Genomic DNA, 17,640 nt, shown 5'->3' on the forward strand with positions numbered 1-17,640 from the left:
CATGTGATCTAACCTTGCTAATCAATCTCCCATGGGGAACCTTGTCGAATGCCTTCATGAAGTCCATATTGATCATGTCCACCACTCTGCCCTCATCAATCCTCTTTGTTACTTCTTCAAAAAACTCAATCAAGTTTGTGAGGCATGATTTCCCACACACAAAGCCATGTTGACTATCCCTAATCAGTCCTTGCCTTTCCAAATACATGTAAATCCTGCCCATCATGATTCCCTCCAACAACCTGCCCACCACTGATGTCAGACTCACCGGTCTGTAGTTCCCTGGCTTTTCCTTATTACCTTTCTTAAATAGTGGCATCACGTTAGCCAACCTCCAGTCTTCCAGCACCTGTGGTTATTGATGATCACAATGGGACCAGCGATCACTTGCCTAGCTTCCCATAGAGTTCTAGGGTACACCTGATGGGAAAACATTCTGGACAGTCTGGTGATCTGACTGAAGTTCAATACAAGGAGAGGGCTCTGCTGGACAGAAAAAAAGACTTCTGAGCAGTTAAAGGAAATAAAAGTTACCTCAGATAAGAAGTACAGTTTGTGCAAATTTCAAGATTAGGAGTGTTTGATCAGAAATCTAGATTGTTCAAAGTCAAGACAATGTAAAAAGATCTCAGTTATGTGAACATTAAAGGAAAAGGCTTCATGGCTTACAGGACCAGAATAGAGCAAAATACAATTAAGTCAAATTTGATAGGGAAGTGAAATTTCCTTGTTTTTTCAGTAAGTGTAAAGTGGTGGTGTAGTGGAGCAGGTGAGATTTTATTCTGATTCATCCAAATGGCTGGGGGAAGGCAGAGAACCTGAAGGATGGACCAAATCGAGGGAATTCAGGTGCAGGAGTAGTCATGTGGTGAAACTTCCAAGAATAAACCCATCTAAAGATGGCGGCAGAACAAGACGTGGAACCTGATTCGGGAATTTCTGCTTCTGGAAGCAAAATAGCACGGGTAGATGTCAGAGCTGTCACTATTTTCTGGTCGACACAATTGGTTTTCTACATTCAACAAGTTATCAGTTTTGCTTTCATTTCACTTAAAGTAAATAAAGCTTCATTTTCTACTCAAATCTACAACAAAAGATAGATACAAACAAAAAGAAACAGAAGCCAGCCATATTCAAATATGGGGTCAGTCAAAACGGGTTCCTCATGCAACAAGCTTCCAAATAAAACACAACAGCAATTACTGAGCTTCAAACAATAATAGCATTTGCATAGAGCATTAAACATCCCATCATGCATCTGGAGAACGATCATCACAAACAAACTCCACACTGGGCCTCGGGAGACCAACTCTTTATCAGTGAGGTAGGATTTAAAGATCAACTTGAAGTTGGAGAGAGATTTACAAATAGAATTCAAGAACTAAGAGCCTGGGTAACTGAAAGTACAGCTTTCAATGGCTAGAAAATGACTGGGGATGCACAAGACCCCCTGAGCTGGCAGAGTGCAGAGATATCAAAAGGCTGCAGTACTGAGATAAGGAGAAACCAAAACCAAACCCAGACCCAAAGAACCTCAACATATGTTATTCAGGGAGTTCGAAGACTCTGTCTTAGTCATCAGCAGACACCATCATCTGAGAGTGATGACATCAACTTGTACGAGGGGGCATGACTGCAGGTTGAGGGGTGACAGATTTAAGACAGATGTCAGAGGCAGGTTCTTTGCTCAGACAGTGGTAAGGGCGTGGAATGCCCTACCTGCCAATATAGTTAACTCAGCCACATTAGGGAGATTTAAACAATCCTTGGATAAGCACATGGATGATGATGGGATAGTGTCAGGGGATGAGCTTAAATTAGTTCACAGGTCGGTGCAACATTGAGGGCCGAAGGGCCTGTTCTGCGCTGTATTGTTGTATGTTCTCAGGAGAAGCTGGTGATCCTAGCTCTTTGGAAAATCTAACTTGCACAAACACTGATCAATTGGCGCTACTCTGATGCCCAAACATCACAGCAGTCTTAAGAGGAGCCATATTAGGATTTGAAACAGCTGTTTTCCTCCCTCCTTAGATGCTACTAGATCTGCTGAATTTATATTATTGCCAAAGTTCACACAGGAAAGACCATTTGGGTGAATACCCAAAGATCTGGCAATAGCAGTGGAACTGTACTTAGATACAAGTATGTGATTTAAGAAGAGATAACACAATTTAAATCCTTTTAATCCATTAATTTGTTTGGAATTTATAGTTAAACTGATTTAATCAAGCAAGAGTTGAATGGCCCTATTTCAAGTGCATCTGCAGGCTATTTCTGGGTCCATAAAACTTTATTATCTTTCAACAGGGAACAATAAAAACAAATGCCTTTGAAACAAAGATTTGTCTGCTTCGCATGAACACTGGCTCCTACAAAAAGGTTAACTTGGAGCCATGACCTTATAACTAATAGTAGGCACATGTAGGGCTAATACCCATTCATCCTATTTCTTACTTTAGTCGTCCACATTTGGAATTACTGCCCACTTTGTAATGCTGCTGCACTTTGCTCTGCTCATGCTACCAAATAGTAGTCAAATTTTATTGCTAAATGAATCAAGGTTAGTTGCCCATTACTTGCACTGAAACAAGCACAAAGTTGATGAGTTGCTATGAAAACAGAGTTGCACCACTTATGTACATTTAAACCATTTATGTAATTTAAAGCGGAGTTAATTTATGAGGATGCAAAACAGATTTGGCCTAGCGATGACTAACACACACGGTCTCTTGAAACAGCATGAACTTTTAATCCATTTCTAAGAAAAAGAACAGGGAAATAATATTTACAGTGAACTTTACTTTCACCTGGGTGGAACAATTGGATGTCCAATGAAGTGTGACAAAAGGTATCACTGAAATTGAAAGAAATATCAAACAGCTGCTAGTCTTGGAGCAAAAACATGGGGAACAGTGACAAGAGAGGAACAACCGGATACCGGACAAGACTAAAGTAGATGCTGAAATTGGTGCGTGGATAACAAGCCAAAAATCAGGAATCAACACATCAACAAGTCAATGAAGAACATGGGAGCATCAAAGGCAATAGCCAAAGATAATATGTATTGGTAGGGTCATTGTGTAGGATAGTACATGATGAGTTGCCAACTGTGGTGGTGGTGCCTGGAGCAGGTACTCCAGCTGCAATATTCCTGAAACGTGGACTCTTGGGTGGATTTGTCATTATTATATCCAGAACGGGGACTCCTTGCAGAGACCCTGCTGAAGCCCAGGAGCTATATCTGAAGATGCCTTGTACAGAGGATGAACTTTATTTATGTAAATTTGATTTTATTCATTTTGTAACTTAAAGTGGCACCAGATTGTGATGACAAAAAAACTTTTCATTGTATTTCTCCAGATATATGGCAATAAATAAACTCGTAATAAAATGGCACAACCACAAAGTGGGAGAAGGAAAGACCCAAGATCCGGTGAAAGACTTAAATACAATCGGATGGGAACAGGAATAGGTGACTAACAAGGGGGGGGATGAAGGTTGCTCAACCACCATTTAAACAACCCCAAGTTAAACAGAAGTTGCAAGAATCACTTTGCATTTACCTGCAGTCACCAGGTAATTGTCTCAACATAAACATCCAGATAACTCAGCTTTTGGAATAAACCAGTTTGGTACTCAAACAATTTCACAATGCAGCATAAATTGATAGAGATGTACAGCACGGTAACAGACCCATCAAGCTAACTCGTACATGCCGACCTGATATCCTAAATTAATCTAGTCTCATTTGTCAGTACTTGACCCTTATCCCTCTACACCCTTTCAATGCACATACCCATCCAGATGCCTTTTAAAATGTTGTAATTGTACAAGTCTCCACCACTTCCTCTGGCAGCTCATTCCAGACATGCACCATGCTCTGCGTGAAAAAGTTGTCCCTTAGGTGCCTTTTAAACCTTTGACCTCTCAACCTTAACATATGCTTGCTAGTTCTGGACTCGCCCACTCCAGGGAAAAGACCTTGTCTATTTATCCTATTCATGCCCCTCATGATTTTATAAACCTCTATAAGGTCACCCCTCAGCCTCCGACGTTCCAGGAAAAACAGCCCCAGCCTATTCAGCCTCTCCCTGTAGCTCAAACATCCTTGCAAATCTTCTCTCAACCCTTTCCAAGTTTCACAACATTCTTCCAATAGGAGGGAGACCAGAATTGCACACAATATTCCAAAAGTGGCTTAACCAATGTCCTGGACAGCCGCAACATGACCTCCAAACTCCTGTGCTCAATACTCTGACCAATAAAGGAAAGCATACCAAACACCTTCTTCACTATCCTATCTATTTGCTACTCCACTTTCAAGAAGCTATGAACCTGCACTCCAAGGTCTCTTTGTTCAGCAACACTCTCTAAGACCTTACCATTAAGTGTATAAGTCCTGCTAAGATTTGCTTTCCCAAAATGCAGCACCTCACATTTATCTGAATTAAACTCCATCTGCCACTTCTCAGCCCACTGGCCCGTCTGGTCCAGATCTCGTTGTAATCTGAGATAACCGTCTTCGCTGTCCACTACATCTCCAATTTGGTGTCATTTGCAAACTTACTAATACCAAACACAAACTTCCTGTGTCAAGGAATATTACTTCATAAAAACCCATAGCACTGAAAATAATATCGTTGGGGGAGGGTGAAGAGAGGGAAGGATCAAAAACAACATCCATTTCACAATATAAAAATGCACCACTTGAACACGAGGTAACAATAGCTTCTACAGATGATGCAAAAGAACAAAGAAAAACAAACAACTGTTAGCAGGAAATTGTTCATTTAATAGAGTATCAAATTCAAACAATGCAAATACAGCACAGTTCCGAAAACCTCCCTTCCCTGCTGGTCCAAAACTGCATCCCAGCTCGACCCACCTCAGTCTTCCAACATCTTACCCCTATTACAATGCTAATTACCATGAGTGCAAACATTTTAAAAGACCAATGTCCTTAACTGTACACCTAGCTAAGACGAAAGGTAACTTAGCGATGCAGTGGCTTACAAAAGCGAGGAGTTTTACATCAAGGGTTTTTCAAACAAGAAAACAGCAGAAGTTTGTCACATCTCAAGGCAGCTCTGCCTCAGAAGATGAAGGGTTTACACACAAAACAGTGATTCTCCTGCTCCTTGGATACTGCCTACTGTGCTTTTCCAGCACCACACTCTCAACTCTCATTTTCAGCATCTGCAGTCCTTACGTTCTCCTAGCAACAGAAGGTGAAGAGATATAAAGGGCTGAGGTAGAACTTTAGTGTTTCTGGCAGCAATTTATAACTGTAAAGGTAAAAATTGCACAAATTTGCAGTTTAGAGAAAAGAAGTTGTCCTATTAGGCAGGAACTGTGGGCTTTGAGTGGCACTGTAATATTGAGCTAATTCCTCACAACTGTGGTCAGATCAGTAATGATAATTGAGTGGTAAAACAAAATCAAAGTACTGAATGACCTACTTCTGTTCCTACTATTGAGTGAGTGGCAGTTTGGCCCAGTGGTCGTCTCAGTTGAGAAGAGTCATACATCAAACACATTCCAAAGCTCCAACAACATGCTGGACCGAGGGAGTGTTGTTTTGCTAGAGGTGTTGTGTTTCAGCTGTGACGTATTCCTGTCCATTGGCTGAGACATATTTAATTCCACAACACTACATTGTAGAGCAATGAGTTCTCCTAGTGTCCTGGCCAACATTGAACCTTCAGCATCATTAAATCAAATGAACTTCTCGCTCGTTAGCTCATTAACTTTTCATGGGATCTTCATGTGCAAATTGGTTGGCACTCATTTGCCACTATTACACAGAGTCTATAGTACAGAATTGATTCTGTACTAGGACCAGTTCAGGATGTGAAAGGGCTCTAGAGATGCAAGCTTGTTTTAATTTCCCCATTCAAGAATAACAATTCTATTCGCCCAACTACAGAAGAGAAATCAATTGCCTGGAAGGCAGCACAAAAACCTTAATTCTAAGAATTGTGCCCTTTCCAGTCTCCAAGCAGCAAGGCGTACTGGCCTAAAGAACATCAAACATGATAAAAATGCACATTCCCGTTTTGAAGCAGTTAACTGAATAGGATACTGTCAAATGACTACTCACCAAAAATATTTCAAACAATTCAGTTGAATGATGAACAAAGAAACTGCCAGCTTGTACCACACCCTTAGGTTGATGAACTCTGACAGCTCAACAGTGCAGAGGAGTCACACCTAGCCAATATGTGTGCCTTTACAAAAGATAATGATATCTACTCAGCCTTGTACTTTCAAAGTATAAGTGCTAAAGCAGTATGGGCAGTTCTATTAAGAAAAAAAACATTCTCGGGATGTCAGCATTGCTGGTCAGGCCAACATTTATTGCCACCCTAACCAGACTTGAAAAAGTAGTGATCGGTCTTCTTCTTGAATTGTCATAATTGATGCAGTGTAGGCATGTAAGAGGGAGGGAATTTGGTGACTGACCCAGCAATGCTGAAAGAACAGTGATACAGCTCCAAGTCAGAATGGGAACTTGCAGGTGGGGTTGTTCCCATATATCATACAGTTTAGATGGATATAAGTGCTACTAATCCACCTACAATGTCATTGCTCATGGCTACTTGAAATCTAGTGATAACTGAACGGGTATGGTGAGGGTAGACAGCGGCAGCTAAATGCTGATCCACTGGGCAGGGATCATTGTGTATGTGTACCACTCGTGTGCCTTGCAGTACAAACAAACTGATGTAGAATAAGAGTTTCCATTGTCAAAACTAACAGTATTTGCATTATTTACATTGCATGTGCATCTCAGCAGCACTGTTCTACCCCCCACAATTCTACTCCATTAAGAAAGGAATAATTAGATAATGCTTGATGATGGGAAATGAGCATGATAAACAGCAAAACGTTTGTTCCAAAGAAGCACAGAAAGGTACAAATGTACCTGTTTTGTATAATTCTATGAAGCTTCAAGAAAGGTTTTTCATTGATAAGCAAATAAAGTTGTCATTAGCAATACAGACATGGACAAATTAACAGGAATGCCAACTCAACCTTTTTTATATGCATTTCTCACGATTACACATTAAGCAACACAGCTCACAAGGGCGGAATGCTTGGTCATTCCTTCAAGACTTTTAAAAGTATATCAAGTCAAAACATTGCAAATTTGCTCTTTACTACAAAGATGCTATTTAACCAAATGACTGTTTACACCAATATAACACTTGCTTTGTATCAGTTTACTCATAAAATAATTATGAAGAATTGTCAGTTTATAACGCAAAGCCAAAAATATAACAAAATAGAACACTAACTGAGCAAGAGATTAATTCACCCACTATAATAAGTTAGTAATATTTTCTGTTAAACTTAGGTTCATGTTAAATTCAAGAATACAGAAAAAGTTCTGCAAAAGTGGGAGCTGGTCCAAACAGGATAGACACGGTCATTTACCTAATGGGCCAAATGGCCAGTTTGTGTGCTGCAGGATTCTCCATAGCTGCATGTTAACTTTGTCACAGTGAATTGTTCAGATCACAAAGTGCTAGGCAAAGTTTAGCTTGAAGACAAAGTGGTTTGTGGCTTCTGGATAGACAATTAGTTGTTTTAAGAGAAACACTAAGCACCAAAGACACCAAACATTCGCTTATCCAGTGAAAAGCAAAAAACAAACAGTCTGTAATGTGCAAGGATTATAGAGATGTAAACTGTGGTGGTAACAAAATGGCACAGACAGGGTCAATTACAAAAGAGCTAGTGGGAAAACGGGAGATTTTATGCCTAAAAAAATGAGTTGTTATAATTTGGAATGTGCTGCATGTAAATGAGATGGAAGCAGAATCAAGGAAATCATAGAATCCCTAATGTGAAAGCAGGCCATTCAGCCCATCGAGTCCACACCAATCCTCCAAACAGCATTACAGATCTACCCCATCCCTCTAACCCTGCATTTCCCATGGCCAATCCACCTAACCTGCACATCTTTGGACCACAGGAGGAAATAGGAACACCTGGAGGAAACCCTTCAGTTCAAGAGAGCTAAATAAATCTTGGGAGGAAAGATTTTAAAAGCTTTGGGGCAGTGGGATTAAATGGACACCTCTTTCAAGATGTCTCTTACAGTCCTGTACGACATTGTAGGATTTGGTTTGCTTTAGGCAAAGCTTCGATCCAGGCAATCTGACAGTGATACAGAGTCATATTTCCTGTCTTAATCACGAAAACAATCGTTCAAGTTTAACAATGTTCAAAACATTCGGGAGGAGAAATGTCAATACTCTAAAGCATTACTTGTGATAAGCTAATTTAGTTTTGATAAGAAATGCAAATAGATGAACCGAGGGGGCATGGAAGGAAGATGTGAACTAATTAACAGTTAATTTTTAATGGATTAAACCACATTCCTTTCAAACAATAAAAAGTGCATGGAGTGGACAGAATCTACTGTAAATTATAATTTTACATTAAAAATTAATGGAATTCTAATAAAATCATTAAGGGGATGCTGGTCCAATTGTCCTTTACAATGGTAATTAACCTGAAGAGGCTTGTTTTGCAGCATTAGCTGTTTTACTCCAACCCACTCAACATAATACCTATCTTTTTCCTGGGACACTGAAAAAGCAAGACTATAAAATGGACAGTGAAATAAAACCATTGAGCGGCAGATGCTGGAAATTTAAAACACAAACAGAAATTGCTGGAAAATCTCAGCAGGTCTGGCAGCATCTGTGTAGAGAAATCAGAGTTAACATTTTGGGTCCAATGATCCATCTTCAGAATGTTCTGAAGAAGTGTCACTGGACCTGAAGCGCGAACTCTGATTTCTCTCTACAGATGCTGCCAGACCTGCTGAGATTTTCCAGCAATTTCTCTTTTTTTAACCTGTACAGCTGATGGATATAAATAAGACCCTTCGGTGTGCATTTGGCCTTCATAACAAGAGGGATTGAGTATAGAAGCAAAGAGGTGCTTCTGCAGCTGTACAGGGCCCTGGTGAGACCACACCTGGAGTACTGTGTACAGTTCTGGTCTCCAAATTTGAGGAAAGACATTCTGGCTATTGAGGGAGTGCAGCGTAGGTTCACGAGGTCAATTCCTGGAATGGCAGGATTGCCTTACACGGAAAGACTGAAGCGACTGGGCTTGTATACCCTTGAGTTTAGAAGACTGAGAGGGGATCTGATTGAAACGTATAGGATTATGAAAGGACTGGACACTCTGGCAGGAGGGAACATATTTCCGTTGATGGGGGAGTGCCGAACCAGAGGACACAACTTAAAAATACGGGGTAGACCATTTAGGACAGAGATGAGGAGAAACTACTTCACCCAGAGAGTGGTGGCTGTGTGGAATGCTCTGCCCCAGAGGGCAGTGGAGGCCCAGTCTCTGGATTCTTTTAAGAAAGAATTGGATAGAGCTCTTAAAGATAGTGGAGTCAAGGGGTATGGAGATAAGGCTGGAACAGGATACTGATTAGGAATGATCAGCCATGATCATATTGAATGGCGGTGCAGGCTCGAAGGGCAGAATGGCCTACTCCTGCATCTATTGTCTATTTGGTACCTAAGAAATAGGGGAAACATTTCTTTAAATGTAATATGCCTTAATTCATGTCATAGCAAAATCAACAGTGCTCCAACATTGGTTCATACACCTCACAACTACCTCCACTCAAGTGGAAAAAAACTAGCCAACACTTTATGCACTTAGGGAGTGCAGCACAGACAGAGTCCAGAACACACATAAATTAAGGCCTCAACCACCTTCTTCAGTGTACACCAAACAGCCCACATCACAGTCTGAAAAGAATGGGGCAGTTTTTCTCCAGTGTCCTAATGGGTTTTTTTTTAATAACGAATATCATTAAGATAGGTGATCTGATCATTACCACATTGCAGTTCCTGAGAGTTTGCTGTGCACAAATTGGCTGCCATGTTTCTTCACATCACAACAGTGACTACTTTAAAGGAAATAATTAATTGGCTGTAAAGTGCTTTGGGACATCGTGAGGTTATTAAGGTGCTACAGAAATCCAAGTCTTGCGCTTTAGAACATTTTGCCAAGGTACAAAGGTTGGAGGATCACAGTTATTAAAAAGACAACAATTAGTGGTGCGCACTTTTCAATTTGAACATTTCACATATCCACCATTATATTTCACCAAAGTCTGAGTCATGGCAGCTTTAAGATAGTCATTAAAGATGCTCCTCAAGAACTGGATGTGTGCAAAACAATCATTACTTAGCTTAATATCAGTCACATGGCTGCAAGTTAGTTGTTTAAACCAGCATTGGGATATTTAAACAACATTAGTCCATGCACTGCAGACATAATTGTCTTGTAAACAATAGAAGAAATAATTTGATAAACCTTGCATTTATATTCTACTAGGGAATCACTGAGATGGTCAAGCATGCATGAGTATAAAATGCAAGTCTCTTATTATTTAAAGAATGCTTTCTTTCCTACCAACACATCTTCCTGATCTTCTGCTTAAACAGATATCTGAAACTGGAAGATCATTACAAACAAGCTGAAAAACTACTAAAATTCATTAGTTTAAGACCACAACTTTAAAAGTCTTTGAGTGGTGTAGAGGACCCCGAGTGTTTTGCCATATTGTAGCATGCACTTAATTATGCTCTTTTTTAATTGCAGCCTACAACGTAGTCTGAATTTACATCTTCATATGAAGTTTTGTTCTCCCAACCCAATCTTAAAATTTCCATAAACATGGCTGCAAAAATATATGAAAAATAACTTCTGCATAGTGTTGTCACAGCAGAGCCCTTTCAAAAGTTGTGGCATCCACATATGCATACACCACCAGCACACCACAATATGGCACCTATAAGGGTACTCAAATTAAATGCTTACAAAAACCAGATAGTCTAGAAACAAGAAATTATTGGTCAGCCTTATTGTACAAAATCATCTGGAAATATTCCTATGAAAAGTAACCCCGGACCCAGTGTCCTAAAATTATTAGCATATAAATATATGTTTTTTTTTAAAATGCCCTTTCCACTGATTTCATACAGTCTCAGCATTTGTGTCCGGTGATTATCGCCCAGCCTTTGCATCTCCAATAGCACCCCAGACATCGAAGACAAACTCATCAGGAAATGCAAAGTCACCAAGTTCCTCGTCAAGTGCCTGTGCAAACTCATCTGGATTCTTCTTATTCTTGCCAAGGTCAACCATGGTAGCAGCTATGTGAAAGAGAGAGAGAGAGTTCAATAACATAAATCATTGTAAAGTACTTCACATTTAAAAATAAAGTATGATACCAAGTTACATTAAGAGATAGTAGGAGAGATGGCTAAAATCATGGTCAAAGATGTAGGTTCTGAGGACAACCTTACAAAACAAAAGGAAGCTAGAGTGAGGTCATTCCAGAGCTTGGGGTTCAAACAGCTGAAGATACAGTCACTGATGAAGCAGTAATTAAATCGGGGGTTGCACAGGCCTCCAGTGAACATCTTTAAAAAGGAATGAGACAGGTAGAGAGGATAAGGGAGGTAATTTCAGCATTTAGGGCAACTTAATTCACAGGTATCAACAGAAATTAAAATGAGTATACAAAACAGGGCATCAGACTGGAAGGGGAGGTTACAGAAATGGGAAGGTCAGGCCAAATGGAAAACATGAGTGAGAATTTTAAATCAAGGTGCTGTCTTGTGTGGGGCTAGGGAATGTAAAGACTTTTACAAATCAGTCATGAACTGACTGCACAAACATGCTAGGCTTCAGAGTTCATTCAAGCCAAAGAAACAAAACAAAACATTTTAGTTTGAAATGTGGGTTGATCTTACTGATTATACATTACTGTCAAATGATTGAGAAGGAAGCAAGATATACACATGCCAGTAGTGATAAGATTCTATCTTGTTTTGTGAACTTTCCTTGAAACTATATCCCAAGCGCCCTTCCAGGAGGTTTTGTAACATATAATCTCCGTTGAAGATCACTTCTGAAGATCACAAGTTTGTGCCTCAACAGACATTTTAAGCACGGCTCAATGTTCCTACTTCCCAAAAAAAGCCTTTGGCTTCAAAATATGGAGTCAAAATCACAGAACGTTTGGGAGATGTCTTTGCAAACTAATTGAATAGAAAAATTGAGGTTGGGGAAACCAGAGGGATATTTTTGTTAACATCACCTAAAACTTCCAGAATTTTTCTGGACACCTGGAACCATCAAGCTTGTGAAACTATCAAGCCAACTTTATTCCCAATCCTCTAAGTTAATAACTACCTAGCTTAAGGTTCGAGGGAATGATTTCACAACTGATACTTCCCCACGAGAAAAGTATAACTTTAGTTAATACCAAATCATTTATCTTCAGTGATTATTTTATTTGATGCCGTGCACTGCATCACTTCTTTTCTCTTCACCACGGAAGACAAACATCCACTGACCCATGAACATTGATAGCATACCCACCAGACATGCCAATATGTATTCTAATGAAAAATCATGCTCATTTCCTATCTCTGCCCAAATCCTTTACCTCACACGGCCAGGATGTTTGTTCAGAATCACAATTCCATGACTTGGGTTATAATCTCAGCTGAAAGTGACACTGCACAAGTCAGATCCCAGCATGAAACCTAGCTTGGTAAAACCCAACTTCATCTATTTTGTTAAAAACACACTCACTGAAGTCTGAATTCAGTGTACTTTAAACTGAATGTTGTACAGTGAAAAGATTTCCAATAATACTGACTGTGAAAACCTTTGAGCCATCTCAATGATATTAAAGATGCTTTGTAATTACATGTTCCTTCTTTGCGGTCAACCGTGACGGGCTAACTTTATCTTTTCATTCTGTACTAAACCTACTTCTGAATTGTTTTCAAAAGGTGGGGAGATTCTGGAATATTGGGTGAAATTAGTGGTTTATCAAAAGTCTGGTTCGTATACTCTTCAAAATTTAATAAAGGATTTGATTAAGTAGGTGCAGAGATGTTTCCATTTGTCACAAGGAAGCCCATAACAATAGTCCTAACAAATCCAGTAGGGATTCAGGAGAATGTTCTTTATTATATTCTTACATTCCGATCACTTAATCTGAACTATCAACATCTTTTCATCACCAGCACCCTAGTCACTCCCCACAAACTATAGCATAAATGCTGTCCCTTCCACACGTTACTTCAGCTCTGATGGAGAGTCATCTAGACATGAAACATTAGCTTGCTCTCTCTTCATGGATGCTATCTGACGCACTGTAATCGCCAGCTTTTCTTGTTTTCAATACAGATTCCAGCATCTGCAGTAATTTGTTCCATCTTTATTAGAAGATTGACTAAAACTTATAATCCACTACTACAGAGAATGGTTGAGGGGAATTATAAAGATGTAGTTATGAGGAAGTTGGATATACACAGGGGGAAAAAGGAATCCAAGGATAAGCCAGTTGGTGGAAGTTTATGTGGAGCTTAAGCTGGATTGAATATCTGTTTCTGGACTGTGACTGCTGTATAATTCTATACAGTACATTGTAACCCAAAACCTCACCCAGCTGAATGTAATCTCATGCTAGCAGTGAGTCTAACCCTGGCCTGCAGTAGCCGATATCAAATATTCTTTTTTGATTAAGCTGACCCCTTCACCACACAGGGGCACAGACATGTACATCATTATTTAACACAAACATTTGGTCGGCAGTGACCAGCCTAACTGTGCATGTTTTGCTGTGTTACTCCATAGATTATGTCCTGCACTCTGAACACCAACAAATAGGACATGGACAAACTGCTAAGTGGGCAGGCTGGCCTCAAAGATATCATCTTTGCTCATGTCAAAGGCAGCAGACAGAATTGGAAACTTTACAAGTCAGGTGTTTTAGGGTTTAACATTACTGACAGAATAGCAGACTACAGATTTATCAAGGTAACTCGTGAAAGTTTCTTCATATGTCCAACTATGTGCAAGGAAATTAGCAATACATTCCCTAGAATACAGAATGCTTTCTACTGTTGAAGTACTACTGAGTTTACTGTCTCACCCAAAATGGAGCTATCTTTGATAGTGTGGCACTACCTCTGTACAATGTGTCTGGGAGTATCAGTTCAATCCTGTTGTGAAGTCTCTAAACTAGGGGAGCAGGTGAATGTCCTGTTGAACCTGCACCACTGTTCAGTATGATCATGGTTGATCAGGCTTCAATTTCACTTTAATGCCACAAATATTCTGAGACATCTTTATGTCAGCCTTCAATATTGTATACAATACATCCTCAACCCTTGGGGCAAGAGAATTCCAAAGATTCACAACTCACTTAGTGAAGAAATTTCTCATCTTTATCCTGAGAGATCAGCCCCTTACCATGATACTCTGCACCCTTGACTTAAGATTCCCCAACAGGGGAAGCATTTCAGTGCATACCCCATCAAGCCCACTTCATTATTGTAAACTTTTCACAGCACTTCACAGTCCTCTAAACTCCAGAGAATACAAACCCAATTTATTCAATATCCCATTCAATGCTGGCCCTCTTTGAGGTGGGACTTACTTCCACAGCATTCTGATTTGAATGAGCATGCTACCCCCGAGTCACATCATTCCCAAACATTGATTTGGGGATCCACCCAGACCCCAAAGAGAGCACTTACCCAGGTTTCACAGGCCTTACTAGTACTGTTTAGGGGATGGATAAGATTAGGAAATGTAAAAGCTGCCTTTTAGAGTTTTTCAAAACATAACACACCCCAGAGACCTGCAAATACTTTCCTTGTTTTGAGGGGCTATTAATATGATTGAACATGATGCATCTACCCAAGAAAAGTTTCTTTCTTACAAGTTGCAATTTTCAAGATTAACAAAGAAAGAAAGTAGATGGGAATTTTAAATGTATTGAATTGTTGTGATCTGGAGTGTGTGCTGTCTGAAAGGATGTTGGAAGCAAATTCAACAGTAACTTTCAAAAGGTAATTGAATATATACCTGAACAGAAAACTGTTCCACTGGGGAAAAATAGGAGTAGAGGGACTAATTGGAGATTTCATTCAATGAACCAGCACAGGACCAATGGGGCAGATGGCTTCCTTCTGTTCGTTATCCTGATATTTATCAATTAAATCATAATAGACTATATTACACTGACAAAAGATTGTAAAGAGTTCATTAAAAACATTAAAGGTTTCAAATTCACACCAATTCTTTTATCCCAATAATATCCTTGCAAACATGCTAAAAACCCCACAACTTCACACAAAGACTTCTTGCTTAGGCTGGCACAGTTACAACCAGTTTCATTCCAACAAGTATCTGCACATCCATTCACAGCTTGTTCTTCAGTCGATCTTTCTAGAAGTTAAACTGCAAACGAAACTCACTATTGACTTTAACTTCAGAACAAACATAAAAGCTCTCCAAGCTCAGTTTCTAACCATCTCTGTGTATGCACACACCCACTGACTGACCAACTTCTAGATTTTTCTTTGTATTCCAGGACTCCTATTACAGGGCAACAGCAGTTACTCCACCTTTACAGAGTCATAAGCCACTAGCCATCCATCTCTTTACTTCAAGGGATGTAAAAATCATATTAAGGGTTCATTTAAATGTGAATAGCCTCCAGGATTCTTGGATTTAAATACATTTAAAAACTCAAAAATCACATCCCCCTCTTCTTAACACATAAAATCTAAAGTTATATTGTTTGTAACAATCGTCTCAAAGGTAGGACATGAGAAGACAGAATGAGGCGCCAGGACTACTATTTTCCCAGTACCTCGGTTAAAATGTCTTACCAACATTCACACAACGGCCCGGCGCAAGAAATGTCTATATTGATGAGGTCCTGAGAGGATTCTGATACTCTCAAAAACCATAACTAAAACTATACTGTTGAGAACTAGCAAGTGAAAAGATTGGAAGAGGAAAAGAGAAAAGGTACAAATTATACAAATGATCCCGTATAATTATACTTAAACGCTAGCGGGTTTTGAGAAGATTTGTAGCTCAGGTTGAGGTTCTGGATATAGGTTTGCTCGCTGAGCTTAGACGTTTTGCCACCTACGTCCAGATACTTAAATGCTGAATTTTCTTTCTGAAGTCCGAAAATGGAAGGGACTACTGATCAATCTGTTCCACTGGTTTTCGTATTACATTGCTGGTCATCTGTGACATAACAAACGAATCAATGCTGGTGGCAAACCACAAACTTGGCTTGGAAATTACTGGGGAAACAGCCAGTTTCCAAGCGGTCTGGAAAGAAATAAAACTAAATTTAAAAGTTTTCTCACGATTTAGATCCATCCACCGAGTTTACTGGACCTAGAAATGGAAAATCTTTGTTTTTATGAATATCATCAAACACTAACGATAAGGAACAAGGGTCTTGACTGATTTCCCAATCCTGTTTTCAGATTAGCCTAGACAGTAACAAGCCTGGCCAAATTAAAAGACCAAAACGCTCAAAACCCTGCTTCAGGACTGCAGTGCATTATCTGTGGATTGAACTGGTCGACCTGGAATGAGACACTACATTTCTATGTTATTGTGGTTAAATTGAGCATGATCATAGATGATGAACCAGGAGTCTTCCCTCCCCACCCTACTCCACCCCAACATGTTGGTCAATACTGCCATCACAACAACCAGGAAAACTAGTTTGATGTCTACAGTGACCAGGATGGCTGCTGTCCAGCAGCCCCGACACTTAAAAGCAATTCTCATTCTTGGGTGCTTTGGGATGCTGATAAGATATGCTAATACCTCAACATGCCAAAAACTAATCGGTTTGAAAAAAAACATAGTTGGCTCCACCCTAGCACAAATATGTTAAGACCGCAATGGAAATAGTTAGCTTCTCCCTCATGCCTTAGGGAAGGAAAGCACAGCTAATGACCAAAAACCTTACTATTTTAGGAAAGTTAATTGTTTATTTTTTCAGTTCAAAACAAATGAGTTTTCAATTCCTAAATTTCCTACAATACTTTTAGAAATCTGAAATATTTTAACGCAGATTAACGGCGATACAAACTACTTTTGAAGTTGACAACAAAGCTGTAGGGATTAGAACTTTATTGCAATAATTGAGAAACTAGATATTATCTCTCGTGGCAACTATCAAGAGACATACAGGCCGCATCTGTGCTCAAATTCCTTTCTCTGTACATCCACAGAACAAGGGAACTTATTAATAAAATACTAAATATTTTATCCGTACCTCCTCCAGGTGTTTTGAAACCAAAGGGTTCAAACATGACGGAGCTTACCAAGTTACTGACTACCTGTGACAAGAAGTTGAGCAGGATCAAAATAATTAAGCTGAAAATACCACAGATTTCAGCTTATCCAACACATCTATCTGATCACAGTGAATGAATTATCATGATTGCTGGGGCAAAGGAGGAAACTTCAATCCCAGCTAAAGTTCACAGCAAAACATTCCTCAAGCAGTTCCCAAATTTAGACCAGCTATTCTCAACTACACTATACACTTAAAACATAGTGAGACATCCCCTGGCACTTCCTGGGGGTAGCATGTGTCTATGTTGGGAGTCTAGAATTAAACTGCAGAATATTACAATGGAAAGCTCTTAGATCCAGGGTCTGGAGGAACAGAGAGTGGGAGAAGGTGACCTAATGAAAAGAATTGGAACTGTATGAGCAGAGGACAGAGACAGGAGGCTGAGTGTG

The 17,640-nt window shown here is 39.7% G+C and overlaps 1 protein-coding gene across 3 annotated transcripts in view; it reads right to left on the reverse strand.

Moving 5' to 3' along the window:
- Positions 1–4,771: 4,771 nt before the first annotated feature.
- Positions 4,772–17,640, reverse strand: part of LOC140468161 (PDZ domain-containing protein GIPC1-like) — a 39,544-nt gene continuing 26,675 nt past the window's right edge. For all 3 annotated transcript variants that reach the window (XM_072564379.1, XM_072564380.1, XM_072564381.1), the window contains exon 6: positions 4,772–11,198. In XM_072564379.1, the coding sequence (XP_072420480.1) occupies positions 11,050–11,198 (149 nt within the window). In that variant the 3' untranslated portion in view covers positions 4,772–11,049. The remainder of the gene's footprint in view (positions 11,199–17,640) is intronic.

This window comes from Chiloscyllium punctatum, chromosome 46 (genome assembly GCF_047496795.1).
Source record: "Chiloscyllium punctatum isolate Juve2018m chromosome 46, sChiPun1.3, whole genome shotgun sequence".
Taxonomy (NCBI): Eukaryota; Metazoa; Chordata; class Chondrichthyes; order Orectolobiformes; family Hemiscylliidae; genus Chiloscyllium; species Chiloscyllium punctatum.